Here is a 22418-nt window from a genome sequence, read left to right as displayed (position 1 = left end):
CAAAGACCATGTCTCGCACCCACACAATAGCCCTTACTGTAGCCGGGTACACGTGACTCTTAAGATCTGGTAATATGCCTTTTTGACGCCACAAGTGACGCAACTTAGCAAACATGGATCGAGTCTTTGAGATTCGCGCACTGACTTCATCAGATACATTTCCATCAGAGCAAGTACATCTGCCGAGGTATGTAAAGTTTTCCACAACCTCCAGTGATTATTCTTGAATTGTAGGGGATACGTTGGAGACCGCACGTTCTGAAGCATGACTTTGCACTTTGAAGGTGCAAGGTGCATGCCAAAAGATGGTATGATGGCGGTCAGTTTATTCAACAGGGCTTGTGCTTCGCTAAGGTCTTCAAAGATGAGGGCGATGTCATCTGCGTACTCCAGATCGACAAGGCTCTCGCCAGCAACAATTTGAACACCGGAGTTTTGAAAACCATCCAGTGTTCGCCTCATTATTTCATCGATGACGAAGTTGAACAAGAATGGGGAGAGTGGGCATCCTTGTCTGACACCACTTTTTGTAGAAAAGCTTTTGGAGAGCTCACCATACACCCTCAGAAGTGTGTGAATATAGAGATCGGATTATGTTTACAAACTTCTGGGGCATACCCTGTTGAGCAAGTGTAGCTAAAAGAACTGATCGATCAACAGAATCGAACGCACCCTTGAAGTCAATGAATACCAGGATTGTGGGTCGTCTGTACATGTGGCGTTGTTCTAACACCTGACGGAGTGTGAAGATGTGGTCAACGCAGCCTCTACCCGGTCGAAATCATCATCATCATCATATACAGAAGACAGGTTTAAAGCCAACTGCCTAAGCAACACCTCACACTTAACCTGCTACTGCCAACTAATTCACGCGACAATCAAAAGGTCGCAGGAGGCTTTGATCCTCTGGTGAAAAATGCTAGGTTTCACATCGATTAAGCGGGTTACGGGAAGCGATATTTTCACATGAGACCATTCGGCTTGGGCGACATTCTCTTCTGACGTTATAAACAACGGATTCGTGTGATCGGCTTACTGATTAAGTAGTTCGATGATATCACAAATTGTGCATAAACATTCGGCGGTTGTTTTGCGTGCTCCGTTATTCATGCCTGGTTTTGTTGATGTTGTGGAATAGGAGGTTGACACATGACATCAAATTATCATGAATCCCACAGTTCTCACTACCTGATTACTCGGCAACCGATTTCAGGATAATCTAGGTAATTCTAAGCAGCCTTCTTGAAATTTCGACGAATAAGGGGGGAACTAGCAAAAGAAACTTTTTGATAAAGGAGCTAGCGAAGCCAGCGTGCATAGGTAAAGGCAAAGGTCATGTAAGTGATTAATGGCACTATGTTAAAAAATCAAACACGAACCGAATTCCTCTGGAGTGCGATGACGGTGACGATAGACCCATATTCGATGAGCGGCGTTGAAATATACAGATGGATCAGATGCTTCTCCTTGCAAGCGATCTAGGGCAGAACTGACACACTGTTGAAGCTGAAACCGAAAGTAAGAGAGAGCTGAAACCCGGAACAAGCCTACAGTGTGTTACAAAAGCACGAGAAACACAAACCAATCACTTTTAACCAGCGAATTATGTGGAGTACGGAGAGGTTCAAACTGTTTAAAAAAATCAGCTGGCCTCCTCCAAGCTGACATATGCCACGGATGGTCTAGTAATGTGATTGAATATGCAATCATGTAGACAAGACTAGCACAATCCCAATCTAATTGCGACAGTCTCACAATGCTTAGAACGGAAACTTGGACATCCAGTCCAACTAACGAACCGGTGTTTGAATGCGTTCACCGCGGCAAACGGTATTCTGAAATACGAGGTACCTGACCTAACGAGCGTAATCTATGAAGTGTGATCACATAGTCTGCCGAGGAAGGGCTACCCTGCCATAAAGCCACTTGCGGTGCCTCAGCAGCATTGATCTAAAGTTTCATTCACATTCCCCGTATTGCTTCAAAGACCATGGTGGCCAAACACGGACCTCGAAGATATCCGAAGCATTGGCCGGCGCCGTGCATTCTATCAAGTACAATTTCGTCACGCGCGTGTTCGCACACCATACCTATGTGGAACACTGCTCGTGACCGTGACTATGGAACGTTGTGTCACGCTCAGTCAGCCAAGCAATCTCGACAAAGTCCTATCATCGTAAAATAAACTATGAAGATTACGGTGGCAACAACTTTGAGGATCATGTTGAATTAAACCGCCATCAGTGGGATCGACCTTCACGAACCCTCGTGAAACTTGTAGCGACCCGGTCACCCATATACTTGACTGTTCAACTCACAGTCGCTCCTGGATAGCGGAGGCTTGTCTTTTTTCTCATACGGACAAACACGTCGCATTAAGCTGACTCATCGGACATCGATTGTCTGCACCGCCTCGTCAGCGTAGCGACCACTCATGTGCCGACGCGCCCACGTATACGCACTGGGACCTACATAAAGGGAAACCGAACCCAGTCAGGACACACAGACTCGCGCGAGCGCAGGGAGCAAGGAGTCAGCCAAGCACTCCAAGTCCACGGACAATCATGGAACACGTGTAGCAGCCATACTGCGAAGAAAACACGTTTCCACCGTCCGGACTTTTACCAAGGGACTCTCACATACGATAAGTTCCCTGTTGACTTGCTCCACATTTAATATTATCCGTTATTTTATACATGCTGCAAATCGTCTCTGTAAACTACTGTCAACCACAGTAAAGACAGTTAAAAGTGCATGTATTTCCTGAGTTGTATTGTGGCCATCCTCAGCTATGCACTAATAAACTCACGCGACCTAAGCCAAGCACACGACATGTGAACTTTGGGTAGGCACTGCGGTTGGGAAATAACATGCACGTCACTCGGATCGGTTGCGTGCAACGTCGTGCAAGGTTTACAACCACGTGCAAGCAGGATCACGTGGGATCCAGGTAGGAAGGCGCGAAGATCCCGCATCAATTAGTTTCGTTTCGCATACCGTGTCTCGGCCTGTCCCTAGCGAAACTTTTGTCGACAACGGCTTGAAATAAGAAACGACTCTTTCTTAGCTAGGTGATTGCTTGGCCCGCGTAGTACGTGCTACGACTACCCTAACTCAGTTCAACCAGCTGCTCTAATGACTGTGGTAGGAAGGAAGCGTCCTCTGGAACACTCAACCAGTTCATTCAAGCCTATGTCGTTCGATGCGACTATTGGAACCGCGATAACCCCAAGCAATCGCAGTGTCATCAGCATACTTACCGGTAACAAACGGGTAGGTCGTGGACGTACTAGAGACAGAAGAACGGCGAGAAAGCAGCGCCTTGTGAAACGCCTACTCAGGTTGGTGGTAATACTGACTTTCGATCTTCGAGTAGGCGATGCACATGAAAACATTTGGATGAACTGCAAAAACATGCGTTATACAAGAGCTTGACTTGTAAATCTCACTCAAGCTTGTTGACAGTATAGGGAGATTTGGAAGGTTCCCTAATAGAGATTCCGTCGTATAAGTGAATTCACTCTACGAGTAAAAGCCGACAGGCACTGCACATCATTTTTATAGGGGATCATGAACAGTGAATATCTCACAAATCTCGAGAGAGAGAGAGAGAGAGAGGGAGTCTAATGCGTGACTTTATAGTTAGCAGCTGAGGACTAAACTCTACGAACGGCTGGTTAGTGTGACTGATACCTGCATAGTGTTCCATGGTTTTACGGTGTGAAATGATTTCATTCCATAGGAAGAGTTGAAACTGCCAAGTTTAGCGAATCATGATTTTGGACATGGCCAGTCAACCAGGTACCTGATATGAGTGCCTCGATTTGCAGTGTGACGAGTTCATTAACTGGGAGTCAAGGGAGTGAGTCCCAGGACAGTATGGGAGCCATTTCAACTGTGCAATAACTGAGAAATAAGGACAATGGGGGGCCAAGAAGCTCTTCAACGGAATGTAAAATGGGGACGCCAGTTCATTCGGAGTGAATACATCTTTTCACTTTTTGCGGGCGAACAAGACCATGGGTATGCCCTAATCCGATGTGAACTTTATTAATATTGTTATAATTTCGAAATGGATGCATTTTACACCAATACCTTGAGCTCCATTCTGTAGTAGTAGTAGTAGTAGTTACTACTGCGATGCGATATTCCTTTCAGCTGTGAGAATCAAGAAGAGATTTTTCCGCAACCCTCTAGGTATTTACACCATTAGCAATCGCGTGGCGATGATTTTCTCCGTGGATACATGGTATTCTTGTCAAAAATATGAGCAGAAGGATCGTGAAGTTGAAGTGACCGTATCGCGAAGAATATCCACAAATACAATAATTAAAATAAACAAAATAAAAGGAAAAAGGAAATACCTTGCGCTGATCAATGAACTGCAGCAAAAATCCACTATTTTGTACCAGGGTTGTGATGTCACCTCGTGTGCCCTCCCCATTGGGCAAACAAGCAACTGCATCACGAACGATTTCCGCAAGACTCACGTAAATTGGCCGGTCAGGTCGTAAAAGTGGGTGGTCACGTGCTTTGACGTGAGTTGATTGATGCAAAACGACCGTAGCACCCTGACTGGCTGCACTTGGAGCGGAGCGCAGGGGTCCGACAACAGATTCGTAATTTTGTATTCGATAGACAAACGGGAGCCACGGTCGTGCGAACCTCTCAGCTTCCTGGAACGGTAAATGCAATAAGCCTGAGGATCTTTAATTCAATGTGTATTGGAAAGCAAGCTGAAGTTCAAACTGATAAGTAAAAACGGAACAGGTTACATGGGATGACAGATCATTCTGATGCACAACCGCACCCGGGGAAGTTTCTCAGCAAGATAACAGCCACGGCGCCAGTCGACGGACTAAGAATCGTATCACCAAGTGCACTGTACTCGATGTGCTACGATCCGACACCCAATACAGTAGGTATTCTCATCTGGTACACGGGGACAATAAGGTATGCAAATCAGTTCAAGGAGGATTGACTTACGTAACAAACACTTAATCGAAACAGTCCATACATGAGCGGAAACTTCTTTTCGTTAATCCTTAGGTGGCTGTCGAAGATACATAGTGTGTGATTGGCTCCAATAGACGCCGCAACATCGGAGGAAAATCTGCACCGGGTTACAGTTATTTGAAAGCGATCCGGAATGCTTGTTTTACTTGAATCTCTTCCAGTAATACGTTGGCGCGATCGATCAAATCCGACTGGCTTGTCTCGAGAACGACACGGTTAGAAATCTTTGAGCAGTAGGTCACATATAGATGGAGCACCGTTGGATGGCTAGGAGCATCATGATGGATGAGATATCCCCAAATCAACGTGAGACCTAGCACGGATAAACCAGCAGACACTAATGTGCTGCTTTAGGTACTTCATCTGCGAATGGTATGCATAGGTGATATAGCAACTGAGTCGCCGAGTCAGAAAGTCGGTAGCGCGTTCAGACTCACATGGCTTAAGGTTCGAACGTGTCTGACTATTCACGGAATGTTTAGGCAAATGCTGAAAGATCAACCTCCTCGTCTAGCCATTTCAATGTGTGTGTATGAGTTTGATTGCCCCCTGCAAAGCAGACCACATTGGCAGAATCTAAGCGTGTGTCAGAATGCACATAATTTCGGTTGACTAAACACTACACGAACAATTAACATCATCATAGGACAGCTTTGGGTGAGCAATCATACGACCCTCACTATCACAGCCTGAGACGGGCACATACAATTCGTTTCCGGATGTTTTATGAAACAGGGTGGGTATCATGCATCCTAACAGGCCGACCCTAGCCTGACTTGAACAAACAGATTCTGTTTCAAGCCGACCGAGGTTCACAAACCCTGGATGGTTGTTAAATGAGTTGCACCAGGCCTTCACAGCTAATCCGCCTTAGCGGTTTCCTCTGGGTAATTTTCTCCCAATAAATATTCTATATTTTGTTTGCTTCAGCATCCTCTTGACTGTTCCTGTTACGATGGAATGCAGTCAAATATTGAAGGTTCGGCGTAGTCGGGTGAAAAATTTACCGTCGTTAATCTAATAAAAAGATGCCGTTTTTTATCGTGCCAATATAAGTGACCTACCTGGGATTGGAATGATATGACTTGTTCCTCAGAGAATGGCTTCAATTTCCAGTTCGTAGGGCTGAAAAGTGAGGGAAAAGCATCGCTTAAAAACTAATGGATTTGTGATACTGTGATCCGTTCACACTTCAAGTAAACGGACTGTATACTGTCTACTCACGAGGAACTTAACGGCCTTATTTGTAAAACGTTTATGTTGACCACACAAATAGATAACACAGGGAGAGGAACTCTTGGTCAACTTTTCATGAAGGTGATGGTGATTGGTAAAACAGTCAGGCGTTATCCTGTCGAGGATGATCCAGTAAGGATAGTGATACGCAGCAACTATTCGGTACCGTATAAATTCAATGATGATTCAAACGAATCCGACCTTCCATTGTTTTCTGTCATGAATTCTTTATTCCTTCTAGTATTTTTCAGTTTCGTGAGCAAGTTTGAAGTCATGGCGAAAACACTAGCTAGCCCGCAGCGGAGTACTGGAATCAGTTCATCAGCGGTGCGCGACTCGAGTGTTGATGGCATTTCACCAGCGTACGCTGGACGCACCCAGAGGCATTTACACGTGAGCGATGTGATCGCTCTGCCTAACGCCTTGGACAGCGACCAAGTAACTGGTCCGGTTACGTAGACCCACCCGTCAGGACTTCCCACTGGGATGGGGCCACGAAACTTGATCAACAACGGGAGCACGGAGAAGACTAGTGGATATACAACATTATGGATTCAATTTGCACCCCACTGTACTCCTCTGACTCACAGTGTCTCTAGGAGGCTTTTCAAATAGCTGTTTTTTTTACTTAAATTGATGGGCCGGGCAGAGGAACAACTTGGATATCGGGACACTATATGCAATCTATCGTGCCTGATCTGATAAAAGTCGAGTAAAGGAAAGTTTTGGACATTCAGAGGATGAACTTAAGCGATATAAAGGCTCCAAAAAAGAGTACAAGGAAACATTTCGAACCGACTGGGCATTCCATCATTCCATCAACCTCACTACAACGATTGCTGAAGATAAATTATAAGTAGTCGCGAGATAATGGACCAGAACAACCAAGGAAGATGAATTACAGTTACCTCGATCTGGAGACCACCATCAGAGATTCCATTCTTTGAAAGTGTATTTAGGACCCTGAAGAGACAATTCTCATGTGACTCCGACTCGAATTTCTAAGCAAATTTTGACCAGAATCTATTCAAGATGCCAAAAAAGTTATCAGCACGCTCGTCTGGTGTACAACCACGGCAGAACGGTACGACGACTGGGGAGTGGTTGGATTTTTTCTCCCTATCGATGTTTACGACAGACGACGGATTTCAAATGTAAACGTTTATATCGGGTAAACAGGAGTCGGAAATACTCTGTGGCTTTCCCTGTTGGAAGTTTTACATTTCGTTTTTTTCCTTTGTGGTCTTCAGGCTCAGTGGTACACATAAAACAAGCGGCACCAATAAGATCAAAAGTAGTAAACTCTGATCGCATTCGAGATACATTATCTAATAGTTTCACGTTTTTCAGTTTCTTAGTTCACTTAATTCAGCGGCAATGAGTTCTTCAATCTGGCACGCCGATACCAACATGTGAAGAAAGAGTAGATGAATATAAGCCATAAGATAGCTACTATATCAAGTAACATTTATCGTACACGGATAGATAGGACACCGATTGTGTGCACTATTGACAAACTGTCACGAAGAGACTACCTCACAGCGGTGTGATGGCTCGTGCACCTCCATAATCCATTGAGCTATATTGGAGGGTGTACGTACTACGATCACATAGCCCCTTATAACAGATAGGTCAATGGACGGAGATGTGACACATTTTCCTGGTGCTCCTGGTTTAGAGTTGGAATATGCGTGGCAACTTGCTCTTTGAAATTTTACGCTGTTCTGACAACCTTACACCAACCCCCGTTGTCTTGCGACTAGGCTTTTGAACAAAAAGTAATAACTGAGGACATTAACTGTCCTCCAGCTTAGGTTCAGGTGCCCTGGCAGTATCTCAACCTACATACAGCCATGAACATTACAGATAAAAGTTCTTTCATTCCACATCTGCGTTGCGTGATGCACCCAGCCGGGGCAGCTCACACACTGAATACAGCAGAACGGATACGCGAACAACTACGAAAGCATTCGGACGAGAGGGGAAGTTCGTGTTCAATCCACGGGCAAAAACCAAACGTACCTTCGTCGCCTGTGAACAGTTAGGAGCATTCATCGACCACGGACTGTACCGACAGCACATTACAAGACGGAAGCTTTCGGACCCATAGTTCGCTGACGGCAGTGATTGGGTAACCTTCAAGCTTGACTGTGCCATGCATTGTCGCCACATGCTACTCGCATGCCCATCAGTAGTATCCGCCGCAATACAGGTAATGGAGGCTCTGTGAATGTCACACCTAGACTCCCCAGTATAGTTCACTGGGTCATTTTTTTTATTGTCCAGCTGTAGCACCCTTCCGGTGCCTAGCTGTTATGTCACACGAAGGAGGCACGAGAGCTGGGATACTGCCAGGTTGCCCAAGCCTAGACAGGGGAAGTCGAGTGGCGGAGGTCGGGTTCGAACCACGGACCTTCCGGTCAGTAAATTCGCGCTCTAACCACTTGGTCCATCTCGCCCACTGTGTTATGGAGATGAAGGAAGCGTAACACCGCTGGCAGGTCTAGTCTCTCTATGATGAGGACAGTTGAGGAGTGCCTACCTATCTTATCGGTAGTTTTACCAAGAAATATATTAATTTCATTGTTTTTCACTCAGGTGAAATTTACCCCAATTTTTTTGAAATTGTAATCTGTCATATAACCCAAGAAAATGTGGAATTAATTTCCGGAAAAGTTAACCCCTCCAGCGGTCAAATGTTCCACTGAACAGTGTGGTAGGATATCAGCAAGTTAACCGCTATGGTGCAGTGCAGTCAAAAGTCAAAACAGCTCAGTCACGCGGGGAGCATGACAGACAAGGGTGAATTTTTGTAAGTCACGCGGTATTTTCGCCCCCAGTTGTTTGCGTAGGAACGTGTCAACACATAAATGCGCTTCCTAGTCAAAATCTATCACGTAGTCATTTCGGTAGTTTAAACGGAACTAGATTAAAATATCATTCCTATGGTTCTGATGGGGACTGTTACCGGACTGGTTACCTATAAAATATGTTCGGTGGGATGCATTAACCGAAACTATTGCTTGAGATACATAACTGACTAGATGGAATATCAGAAAGCAACTTCAGAACGCTCCACAAAAAACTCAACTGAAAAGCCGGCAAGCATCCAGGTCATCAATCATTCCAATCAATTCAGTAAAACCTGATGAGTGTTCTTGCGCGCCACAGAAGCACGACCGAATGTGATCAGCGTTCAGGCTTTTCACAGAGGCACGATCGACGTTGATGGGTGTTCACTAACGCCAATCAGACAGCCTGGATCGTTGTCAGAAAGTCCCCTTTAAATAGCGTGGGGCCGTTGTAACTTTTGCACTCTCACTCACTCGCTTGTTCGGAATACAGCTGTTGTGTTCCCTTCTGTGAGTTTTTTCTCTCCGACACTAGGCACTGGAGCGGGTCAGCAGGAGATACCTCAGATTGGCGAATCAGCAGATATAACATGGACAGACTGAAATAGCAAAACCTGACAATTTAACTAATATAATGCTTCAATAAAAGTACAAGAACCATGCACGAGTACCAAGACATACCAGAATGGTGGTGGTACCGTCTCATCCAAAATAACGGTTGTCCTTTGTAACTTTCCTTGTCGGTATTTTGGATCTGATATTTTAATCCCACGGACCAGTTCGTTATCATCGGACTCAGAAAGGTCACCAGTAATTCGTAAATGTCCCGAGTCATCAGTATCCCCTGAATCACTGTTGACCCTGGAGACAGCACTTTCGGTCAACTCGACTCTAGCTTTGCGACGACGGCGGCCGCCTCCGCCAACAGCGGTAGCGCTAGCAAGCCACTCTGCATCTGCCAAGCCGCCAAGGCCACGCGGAGCGCGCAACCATTCTGTGAATAAGTCAGCTAATTCCTTCGCTTCGGCTTCAAACATTACTAATTGAGCGTTGCCCACCGCTGATGTAGCTGTAGGTGGAGCAAGAAGCCATGACCACTGATGTACACGAGGCTTGGGATCAACGAAAGGTCTGGGGCAGACAAGACGCCGTGAAGAATGCCGAATGACACCAGAAGAAGAACCAGTACTACTATTGGGTATTGCTTCAGCGGTGAGAAATTGTAGCGCAGACGGAGTGATTGCAGACCAGTCCTCTGCCTGTGAAAACGAACCAGAAAAACAAGAACAAGACAGTGAATAAACTGCCAGATGCGTAGTTTCTAGTTAGCATCCCACTCCATGATGAGAGTTAGGTACATATATGAACCGAGAACTGAGGTATAATTTAGCAGGTGGGAGAGATTTAGATGCAAAGGACAGTGAGACTATTAGAGCAGATAAGCGCCAACAGTTAACTTTATTCTCGTATTTGACTCGTGTACTGGGAATTACACAGGCCAAACTCCAAAAAAACTCAAAACACACTGAAAACGCACATTTATCGTCGAGTGGGCTGAATTTGTGGAGTGAAGATTAATTCAAAACTTCCCTATTTCAATAGCTTACATTAGTAAGACAAAAAACGTGGAATAAGATAGTGCGTCCATACAGTATCGGATGAATGAACGACACTGGAGGGAGATAGTAACGATATGCGAATCATTCCATTGGAAATCGTCGCAGATTCAAATTGCGTATATATTGAGCTGAGTGCTTTTAAAAAACACATCGAAATTGAGAGTATAGTGAAAATAACTCACACGGCTGATCCAGGTCCAGGCTCCTCCAGCACGTTGCAACCTCAAGCCCATTTGAGTTTGCCACTCACGAACGTATTCACACAACTGAGCAGTGGTTAAACGCCGGCGTTCGCCGCCTTGCGTAAGGAACCCACGAAGAAGACAGAACAGTCCGTGTTCAGAACTGTGAAAAAGGAGACAGGGAGATAACAATTGTTATCAACACTGCAACTTCTGTAGCAATCCAAGAAGTTATAGGAGACTCCTGGGAACAACCGTTTAGAACAGGTGTCTCTTCTTAAAAGCCTGGGCAACCAGGAAGTAAACATTTTACCTTCGCATTACCTGGTAATGAGGTCTATAAGAATATCTATAGGTAGTCTCCCCTAACAGCGCGAACGCCAAGCATCAGGATACAAGAAGTCAACTAACTGCAAGTTAATTCACTAGTAGAATGGAATGTGCCCGGTACGTCTGCTTAACATCAAACACATTTGCATACCGCGTACGAACCAAAAACTGACTACAAGTCGCCTCGACATGAGTAATATATAAACACCTATGTTTTCACGTAATAGACGGCTTTCCATAACATTAATGGCAGCCTGAGACTGACAGAGGCTCAGCTGTGCACTCAAACGGGGATGAGTTAGGTTCTATCTTTGCCCATTCTGCTGCGAATGGGTACGCCTAAGCCCCAACAACTACCTGCTAGCAATACATTACGTTATTCTGCAACGTCCTTTCTTTAGTTGGTTAACCCTTGTCAAGGAACACTGGTTCACAACCGCGAGTCGTGATGCCTCCAGAGATCCCGGTGCTATGCTTGTGAAAGTGTGAAGCGCTTAAGGGGTCATTTGGGAGTCATTCTTGTAGACAAAAAACCAAACAGTAATGCCCAATCCTTTATGAACGTGGAGAGACGGATGTGTTAGGAGTATAGTTGACCATTAACAGAGAGAGAAATGTCTTAAAAGTGGACATCACGGAACAGTAAAAAAAAGGACTGGCGTTTCATACAAACGAATGGATTGTCCGCCAATTCGAGATTAAGTTTCAATCATTTATACCGGGACGGCAAGCAGCCCCGTTAACCCAAAGGTGTGAAGAAATTGCAGGGGTATCCGCGAACAGCATGGAACGCTGAAAGGAACCCCTCGAAAGAACCCTACAGAAGTTATATATAGTATTCTCTGCCATGCAAATATCTTCGAGAGACTTCAGGATATCTCCCCGACAGGGATCTTTGCTCACGGAGAGTGAGGGTAATACCAGTCGTATCGGGCGCATTCTGCGCTAGGGTAATGAGATTCCAGTTGTACTCCCGAGAGTTTTAAATAGCTTTTTCTAAGCGTGCGATGCAGGCGGAAGTATTCGATACTCAAATTACACCACACTGACCACATTAGTGTGCACAGTAAGCATGTACAGCGCTTGTACCATACCCTATGGATGGAAGATTTTCGTGCCAACTTGTTAGACTTGAGTCAAATCACAAAATGGAAGTTTCTGACGAATATATATTCCAGTGTAACAAGGGAGTTTTTCAGGTTCGTTACCATCCATCGGCACTTTAGCTGTGATGTGTGCCCAGAGAGTCGAGGAGAGCCTAATAATGTCATCATCAACAACAATTGTCAAGACAGCATACTTACTGTAAGGCGATTCTAGCTGCTAGTTTCATTCGCCGACAATCTGAGGAGGTGGGATAGACAGCTGCGCATTAGAGGCGGTAGTGAATTAATTGTGCTAGTTTCATTCGCCGACAATCTGAGGAGGTGGGATAGACAGCTGCGCATTAGAGGCGGTAGTCGAATTAATTGAGGCACAGATACAAGGACTTCGGTGGACTTTTCATCGGGGAGATTGGGAGCAGAGCCACGCATTGAGGGCAACAGCTTGGATAAACGAACCCGACTGGATCGTAACGGAAAATGTCTCGGAGTTCCCATTTAGGCAGACGGCAATGACTAGCGAAGCCGAGTTTGCTGGAAATGGTTTTCATGTCTACCTGCCAAGTCAGCGTTTGACTTCTCAGGCACTTTTCCACTTTTGTACGGCCGTACGAAAAGAGCCTTTCAATGAATTCGGTCGACTGACATACGGAGCACGCAACTAAGCAAGCGCAATCTATGAATCGTAATCAGTTCATCTATCGTGGACAAGTTATTTCTTCCGAAAACTATCTGAGGTACTGATCGGATGTTGCCACCAGACTGGGACAACGCTACGAAGACAAACAATCTAAGTTTTTTGACGTCTCTGGCATGCAGTGGACAGGTTTCTGATCCACAAAATAATATATGGCGCACCGCAGCATTGTTAACTTGGCCCTTGACGAACACGCTGATGTCAGCTCTTCTTGGATCTGATACCGTGGTAATACAATCAATACTAAATAATCTAAATAATTCTGCCTCAAGGTTTGGCATGCGCTTAAAACCTGCTAAGTGTAAAGTGATACTGCAAGACTGAGAAGGCTCGAATCCTAGCCTCATGTTTGCGAATGAGTCGCCTGAGATAGCAGACGAGTTTGTTTAATTGGGTAGCTATATTAGTCCCGCTGGCCTAGCACAAGATGATATTTCCATCCGGATTGGAAAAGCCAGAACAGCTTTCGTGAACCTGCATCACCTGTGGCGTGGGCGTGACATCAAGGGTCGAGTGCACAAAGCTGTGATACGATCCATCTTGCTATACGGGTCGGAAACGTGGCCGCTGTGCGCCGAAGACGTCAAAAGTCTTTTAGTGTTTGACCATCCATGTCGGATGGTATTCGAAAGGAATAACTCACCCACGACCATCCATCATTCATCATCATCATCATCAGTGCTGACAATGACGCTTCACTGCCGTTCGACCATAAGGTTCGTCTCATTACATTTAAAGCCCTAAAATTAAAGTAAGGGATAAAGATTGGGTGAAGGATGGGACCTAGTGCTGACCTCCGTCAAGCATTCTGAGGTGTCTAAACCCCCAACCGCCCCATCAGACAATCTGAAAAGGAACTGACAGCACGAACGCCACTGACATCGACTAGCCACCATTTCTCGCAACTTCAACCCAAGCATAGGCGGGATTACAGGGACCTCCTCCTGGAAGGCGTACAACACCAACAACACCCAAAATTTTCGTGATCACTTTCACGCCCTTCTTCCAAGTTATTCGTTTTCCACCTCGCGCCTTTCTGAATGAGGCACGGAGAACAACACTGGTCTCGCTAGACGGTGTTTCAGTATGCAGAGCACATGGCCCAGCCATCGTAGACGGTCACGCTGGATGTCTTCTGTGATTGAAGTACCTGCCACACAACCAAACACACGTTTTCTAATCAGCCCTTTACTAACACGCTGACGCGATCTGCGTGCTCCAGATCGACAACGTTATCAGCAGCAAAAAATTGAACACCAAGGTTTTGATAACCTTCCAGCGTTCGCTTCATTGTTTCCATCAATGACAAAGTTGAACAAGAGTGGAGAGAGTGGAGATCTCTGTTACACGCCGGTTTTGTAGGGAAAACTTTTGGACAGCTCACCATACACTCACGCAGCCAGAAGTATGTGAATATAGAGATCGGATTATGTTCACAAACTTCTGGGACATGGCTGTTGACCAAGTGTAGTTAACAACATTGACCAATCGACAGAATCGAACGTACCATTGAAGTCAAGGAATACGAAGATTGTGGGTCGTCTGTACATATAGCGTTGCTCTAACACCTTTCAGAGTGTGAAGATATGGTCAACGGAGCCTCTACCCAGTCGAAATCCCGCTTGAGTCTCACCACTTCGCGTGCCACTGTACAACGTCAAATAATCAGTGATGTCAGAAGCCTTGTCACAACGGGAGTCAAACTAACACCTCTATGGTTAATACATTCACTGCGGGTACTCTTTCTGAAACTGCGAACTACTATCGATTCACCCCAGTTGTCTGAGACGGCCTCTTTCCTCCAGATCGATCCAAATAGGATAGACAAGCACTGGCTGAGAAGCCCACCGCCATCCTTGTAAAGGGCACAGGGAAGGGTGTCACGACCAGCAGCACGATGCCGCTCGAGTAGAGAAAGACACTCGGACACTTCGAGACCGAAGACGCCTCCATATTCACGGCCCGACTTTCTGCTGAAGGCCAGGTTTCTGGATTGGGGGTAGCAGGTGGCCAGCTGAATTGCTGTTCGAAGTACTGTGCCCAGCGGTTCGAAAGTTCTGCTTTGCTGCATACCAGGGCGCCATTTTGATCCCTGATCCCTTTGCTGACAAGGGGAACAGCTTGCGCTCGTTTTCAGCATTCTTTGCATCTTCCATTTCTTCAGCTTTTCGGGTCCACCAAGCTTCTCGGTCTGCACGGACACTCAGTTTCACTTGGTGTCGGATGATGCGTGGGGTGGAGTTGTGATTGCAGCCAGGAGGAGTCTGTCGCCGGGTCTTCGGCAAAGATACGGTCTTGTCAGAGATCCAGTGTTTGGTGGTTCGCTGGATTGTACCGCAAACAGACTTTCAGGATTTGAATAGCGCTTTGGATATTCTTTTTTCCCAGTGGCCGTTTCCATCCGACACCGTACCGTGCGACAAGCACTCGAGGAGCTTGTTCTGATGGTTTCGTTTGATTTCTGGGTCCACTAGCTCCTCAATGGCTAAACGAGGTATGTGCGTTCTGCATGCACATGAAAAGCACAATAGAAAGCAGCAGCGTATAAGTGCACGGTCGGAGTCCACAATGGTGTCCCAGAAGGAGCTGCAGGCGGTGATCGACCCTCGCTACCAATAACTGACGGTGATTGGGTCTATTTAAATTCGGCGCTGGCTTGTTGGTGGGCACCACGTTGCCAAGCGATTTCCGCTGTTCCGGAAATTCGTACTGCAAAGGAACAGCCTGTGATCGGCGCACATCTGAAGTAAGCGGTCTCCGTTGTCCGTGCGTCTAGTGTCCAAACCAAGACGACCACCCAATCCGACCTCAGCAGCGCTTAGTCTACCTACCTGGGTGTTCATGTCACCAGCAACCACAACAACACCTTTTAGCCAGCTGTAGATGGGCACCTAAAGCGTCACAGAAACTGTCTTTGGCAGATTCAGAGCTACAGTCAGTTTGGGTGTAAGCAGACACAATAAACAAGGTGCGATGAACCTCACTTCCTCTAGATTCTCTCACCGATGTTGCCAAACGAACCGCACAGAGGCGACTGTCAACGTGTATCCAGTCAAGCAGGGAGGCTCTCGCTCAGTCGCTCAATACAATACCCACCGCAGCATTTCCAACTGCAGCGGCCTGTGGATCACCAGAGGTGCGCAGTCGGAACCTGGAAGAGGGCAAGGGGGCAGTCAGTTCGATCACAGTACTGGTGTCCTGCATCGTTCTTTCTGACAGAAAACATAGATCAATACAGAGGGAATCCAGCGTACGAGCAACAGCCACCTGTTGACTTGCTTGTTTCAGTGTGAAAATATCAAAGGCGGCTAAGTAGACAAGCTTTCAAGATTTGAAAACAGACTTCGAAAGCATTCAAATTTAGGTTGTGGATAGTGGAAGACGGAAAATGTGAGTGAAAGAAGGGAGACGTCACCAGTAGCATGTTTCCACTTACCCGCCCTGCTGTATGCAGCAAGTAAGGCGACCCAGCTGATGGCGCCATGCGACGGCCGATGTGGTATGAGAGTATTGTTAGCTGTAAATGTCATCGTTGTATGAATGCTGGGATACTGCCAGGGCACCCACATCTAGACAAAAGGACGATTAGGGTCGTCAACCAAAGCCTTGCGCTCAAGAGCCTAACCGCAAGGCAGCGGTGTAGGACTGGAACACGTCGGAACACGTCGCCACACATGTTTAAAGCCCCAAACTGGAGGGTCAGGAGACTGTTCGTCAGACCTCTAACCATTGACCAACCTGGTATGATAGACTCTGTGAGTGTCGCGTGGAAACCCCCGAATATAGCTTAAGGGGTCTCTTAGGTACACAAACCGCCACACGACGGTAAGGTCGTCTCTTCATGACGGACTCACCCGCGACAGATGAACTGGTCACACTGCATAGTTTGCGCTGGCTCGGCCACCTGCCCCATATGCCAGTCGGTGGACTTTCTGGAGGGTTCATCATCATCATCATCATCATCGACAGCACGTCATCATTGTTCAACACCGATGCTTCACTGGCGTATACTTTTGGGGAACCACGAGAAGGGTGGAAACAAGCCAAACAATGACTTGGCTGAGAAGTATGAAAGCTGTTAGCAGCGAACTCAGCTGCGATGGTCATTGCATTTTGTCTCAATGGGGACTACCGAGACGGGCCACAACAATGGTTGGAGACATTGTCAGACATCGCGAAGCCGTCGGTGACGCTCATGCATCTAAGCTATTGCCTTCAATGCATAGCTCTCTTGCCAATCCCTCATTTAAAGGTCCACTGACAGACCTGTATTAACACACCAATTTATCAGCTCCCGGCTCCCATGCACAGCCACCTACCCTGCCTCCCAATCATCATCATCATTATCATCATCNAAACGATCTCGTGGATTTAGAAAGGCTTTGTTTTCTTCATTGTTAATAGATGGCAGGATAAATAATCCACACCGGTCAGACAAGTGACAATCAAATGACCCAACGTACCATGAAGGGAGACATCGGTACGAGCAAATGACAGTTTCTGGTTGGCCGAGCCGAGGAAGTGGGTTTAGTTGAGGTACCCCACCTAGAACCTTTGACTCAAAAGTCTGACGCACAAGGCAGTAGGAGTGTGTAGAGCTTTGTTTGAGGCCCATTCCCTGGACTCTGACTCAAAAGTATGAACCGCGAGTAAGTGGTTTCTAGAATTTCCTTAAGGGATCCCTCCCAATGACCCAATAGTCTGACCTGCTTGACCGCAGGGGACAGCCTAACCCGAAGGCGAAGGTATTACTGTCTTTACTGATGGGGACACGCACAGCAAGTTCCTTTTGAGCAGCACCAGATTCTTTGGTTGTAAAAGTATTTTAATCGTACTGAATGATGCGCCGGTGGTCACCGTCAACCGTTCGGCGATCGGAGTGTGCGGTTTCCAAGGCCGACCTTTTCTAAACCCTCTCTCTTTGGGGGAAAGTAGCATCACTTCTTCCACAAAAATGGATATGCTGGTCACCTGGGGAAAACACCTTATTGCCTTCACACTACTATCTCAGAGGACAATAAAACTTTATCCACCAGACCGCCTTGTAGCATGATTACTTGTAGTGCAGGGTCTCGCTTCTCTCGTTCTGACTGCTCGCCTTTGGCCTTTCTGGCATGGTTGCAACTTGTGGAGCGAAGTTCCAGACAGTGTAGGCCGCGGCCTCATTGTAACACTCAAGCCAGACCACAATATCAAGTTGACGACTTTAGGTCGGGACAGACTGACTGTACCTACAGGACAAAATCATCATTGAAAATTACCGGATCTCCTCACAGTAGGAAAAGTCTCAATGGACCTCAGAAGGAAGAACGTTTCACACGACGGGTGAAACTTTAGTCTGAGAAGTTATCACTCGAAAATCCAGCCAACACGTGACGTGGATTCCGGATTAATGAAGTCATAGCCTTTCTAAGTGCGAGTTTATCACACTGCTGATCAGCCGCTCATGCCTGCACGTTCGCGGGAGGTTGCGGATTCGAAACTCACTTGGATTTGGTGAGATGCATGCTGCTGACAATTCGTAACAAGGATGAAATAGCTATACCGTGCTTCTCGGATTTTCAGTACGGAATGAGGTCGAAAATTCCAAAATCTCACCACCAACAAAAATTCAAAGCACATGAGTGTAGTCCGCGAATCGGGTTCAATTCGAACGCAAGGTTGACACAAGCTCGGGGAGTTCGCTTAACAGATGGGCACAAAAAGAAAGGACACTGAAATAAGATCACACCAATATAATGTGATAAATGAGGCATTGGTGTAAAAGGTTCAAAAGTTTACCTTGGCCAAATGATGCCCGGGCCGGTTCGAGAGTCAGTATCTCTGCACCATTTATCACTCCTCACTGGTGGCCGGCCCAGCCTCCGTGTTGCCCTACGGACGAAGCCCATGGGCTTCAGAGCCCGATGCGAGCGGCTAGAAGGCACATCTTCATCCATTCCTTGATCACCAAGCCGTTCGACCTGAACTCGTTTTACTAAACTGTAAACAGTCGTTCGTTGCAGGGTGCTGAGTGCCGATGGAGATGGTGTCGCCTCGAGTCCGGCGCGGTGCTCTCGAAGTAAAGCGTGCACACCTAGAGATAGAGTAGAAAGGAAATGCGCAGAAAAGTACAGGGTCAGTGTTGAGTCTAACCTGACCTTAGGATAATTCCCCTATTCAGTTGCTTACTCCACCTACGTACTTTTGATCTCCAGTTGTTTTGCTCAACCGTACCCGCGGCAGACGCCGTCCCGTCCGACACTTGTTTATTGGCATGTGTCTGTGTGAGGGCCAATTAGCCGCATAATGCTCTTAGCTGAGAAACCTTTGTGGGTGGAATAAAACTTTTTACGCCGAAATGTTGCATTTCGTTGCATATGGGCTCAAACTACAATCCATTCCAACCTACAGTCCTATTTCTGCAGGTCACCAAATTTCATTGAAGCAAACAGATCTCTGGTAGAAAAATCTGGTGCAATAATTTCCAGTGGTCGCTGAGACCCCAGCTTGTCTGTTTTAGTCCATCAGGGACACGTCGTAGCTTTCGAAAATTCAATTCCATTGTGCTGAGGCTGAGCGCAGTTTCTGTGTGAATGTGTGCAGCTGGCCTACTTACCCATTGGTGTTCGTGTCCATTTGCTGGGCCCCTCTTGAGTTGTTTTCTCACGAGTTCTATGTCAACGGACGGCTGACGAGAATAGCGAGTGTCGTCGGAAGGGACGACCGCAACCCACGCTACTGAGCCATCATTCCGCCCGCCGTTGTTTGGTGTGCGGACGCTGATGTGGTGCCGGCCGATGACAGACCTGTGCACCTGTTGACGCTACGAAGGTAAACACTTGAGGTTTTTTGTACACACTTGCTTACCCTTGTGTAAATAGTACCGTGGAATTATGAGCCCAATTATTCCTTTTGAAACTCGAGGCTGTGGAACCTACGCGTCACTCAAAGCTCCGTATCGGGAACCTCAACAGTCAGGACTAGGAACATCGTGAAAGGGTCAGTTACGTTCGTTATCACTCACAAGAACACACTCGTGAGACTGACCGAAAGGGTGCGATCTGCGATGTGGACGGGTGAAGACGATTAACACTGACGGGTGTGGGTTAGCTGCGATTAAGCCACTCTGGTAAACCAGTAACTGCGAACAAACGGTGGCTGTATCACCAAGGTGTGATGCCTTCTGGACTAGTCAGTGGGTTCGCTATAAAAAGCCGTACTTACACGATGACGCTAATGAGTCAAACAGTCACCTTACCAGTTATGTAAGCACGGAGAAAGGTGCGACAGCTGCGGCAGGCTGAACTTGTAGCAGGATCAGCCGCCGTCACCCCAGGAAAATATATTTCACCGGGTTGTCAGCGGCTTCTTCCTAGCAGACGTCATGAATAACGTACGAAGATTCAATTGGCAATTTTGGCGCTTACTGGCATATGTGGTCGCTACATCCAGCAGCAACGGGAATCTCCTAGGCTTCCCTGCTATTACAAGGCACTTAAGTCACTTTCAGCACTAGTTACTCCCATGTACAAAAGAGAATCAGTCACATAGTGAGAGATCTTTGGAAATGCATGCATTTTAAGCATGTTGGACGGAATAAGTTACTGAACTTAAGCGTACTCTGCGGTCTGTTTGCTACCAGGAAGGATGACATGCTTATCCGAGACTTTCTCCCGGAAACAGTTCAGTTCAGTCTATCAGCTATAAGCCATGCTTCAAGGATACGTTGGTTCCATTTCGGTTAGTAGGAAGTGGAGCGAGGAGGATACAGCCAAGCGTTAGATACGATGATATAACCAGTAAGATCCTACCGAGGCAGCGTAGTTGTTTGAAAACTGGGAAACTGCGCAGCACTGAAGACAGTAGCTTCGAGCACGAGCGTCAGTGATTGCGTGATTGGGTCATCTCTGTCAGTGTCATTAAACACTGAGGCTGAGCGCAGTTTCTGTGTGAATGTGTGCAGCTGGCCTACTTACCCATTGGTGTTCGTGTCCATTTGCTGGGCCCCTCTTGAGTTGTTTTCTCACGAGTTCTATGTCAACGGACGGCTGACGAGAATAGCGAGTGTCGTCGGAAGGGACGACCGCAACCCACGCTACTGAGCCATCATTCCGCCCGCCGTTGTTTGGTGTGCGGACGCTGATGTGGTGCCGGCCGATGACAGACCTGTGCACCTGTTGACGCTACGAAGGTAAACACTTGAGGTTTTTTGTACACACTTGCTTACCCTTGTGTAAATAGTACCGTGGAATTATGAGCCCAATTATTCCTTTTGAAACTCGAGGCTGTGGAACCTACGCGTCACTCAAAGTTCCGTATCGGGAACCTCAACAGTCAGGACTAGGAACATCGTGAAAGGGTCAGTTACGTTCGTTATCACTCACAAGAACACACTCGTGAGACTGACCGAAAGGGTGCGATCTGCGATGTGGACGGGTGAAGACGATTAACACTGACGGGTGTGGGTTAGCTGCGATTAAGCCACTCTGGTAAACCAGTAACTGCGAACAAACGGTGGCTGTATCACCAAGGTGTGATGCCTTCTGGACTAGTCAGTGGGTTCGCTATAAAAAGCCGTACTTACACGATGACGCTAATGAGTCAAACAGTCACCTTACCAGTTATGTAAGCACGGAGAAAGGTGCGACAGCTGCGGCAGGCTGAACTTGTAGCAGGATCAGCCGCCGTCACCCCAGGAAAATATATTTCACCGGGTTGTCAGCGGCTTCTTCCTAGCAGACGTCATGAATAACGTACGAAGATTCAATTGGCAATTTTGGCGCTTACTGGCATATGTGGTCGCTACATCCAGCAGCAACGGGAATCTCCTAGGCTTCCCTGCTATTACAAGGCACTTAAGTCACTTTCAGCACTAGTTACTCCCATGTACAAAAGAGAATCAGTCACATAGTGAGAGATCTTTGGAAATGCATGCATTTTAAGCATGTTGGACGGAATAAGTTACTGAACTTAAGCGTACTCTGCGGTCTGTTTGCTACCAGGAAGGATGACATGCTTATCCGAGACTTTCTCCCGGAAACAGTTCAGTTCAGTCTATCAGCTATAAGCCATGCTTCAAGGATACGTTGGTTCCATTTCGGTTAGTAGGAAGTGGAGCGAGGAGGATACAGCCAAGCGTTAGATACGATGATATAACCAGTAAGATCCTACCGAGGCAGCGTAGTTGTTTGAAAACTGGGAAACTGCGCAGCACTGAAGACAGTAGCTTCGAGCACGAGCGTCAGTGATTGCGTGATTGGGTCATCTCTGTCAGTGTCATTAAACACTGATGAATTGAGTTCTTATCAGGAAGGTCAGATTCCTGAAAGCAACTTCAGAACGCCCGGAACCTACTGCTCCACCAAAAACTCAACTGGAAAGCCGGCAAGCATCCAGGCCAG

At 46.8% G+C, this 22418-nt stretch overlaps 1 protein-coding gene across 1 annotated transcript in view; it reads right to left on the bottom strand.

Annotated features, from left to right (window-relative positions):
• The window catches only part of T265_05703 (hypothetical protein), a gene marked incomplete at both ends in the record, with an annotated part of 36778 nt that overhangs the window by 3580 nt on the left and 10780 nt on the right, over positions 1-22418 (bottom strand). The window contains 6 exons of the mRNA XM_009170772.1: positions 1380-1506; positions 4365-4676; positions 6081-6141; positions 9786-10363; positions 10906-11068; positions 18817-19111. Coding sequence (XP_009169036.1) covers positions 1380-1506; positions 4365-4676; positions 6081-6141; positions 9786-10363; positions 10906-11068; positions 18817-19111 — 1536 coding nt within the window. The remainder of the gene's footprint in view (positions 1-1379; positions 1507-4364; positions 4677-6080; positions 6142-9785; positions 10364-10905; positions 11069-18816; positions 19112-22418) is intronic.

This window comes from Opisthorchis viverrini (assembly GCF_000715545.1).
Source record: "Opisthorchis viverrini unplaced genomic scaffold opera_v5_108, whole genome shotgun sequence".
Lineage (NCBI taxonomy): Eukaryota > Metazoa > Platyhelminthes > Trematoda > Opisthorchiida > Opisthorchiidae > Opisthorchis > Opisthorchis viverrini.
Note: the sequence above shows the minus strand (reverse complement) of the source record. Positions and strands in the feature narration are given on the sequence as shown.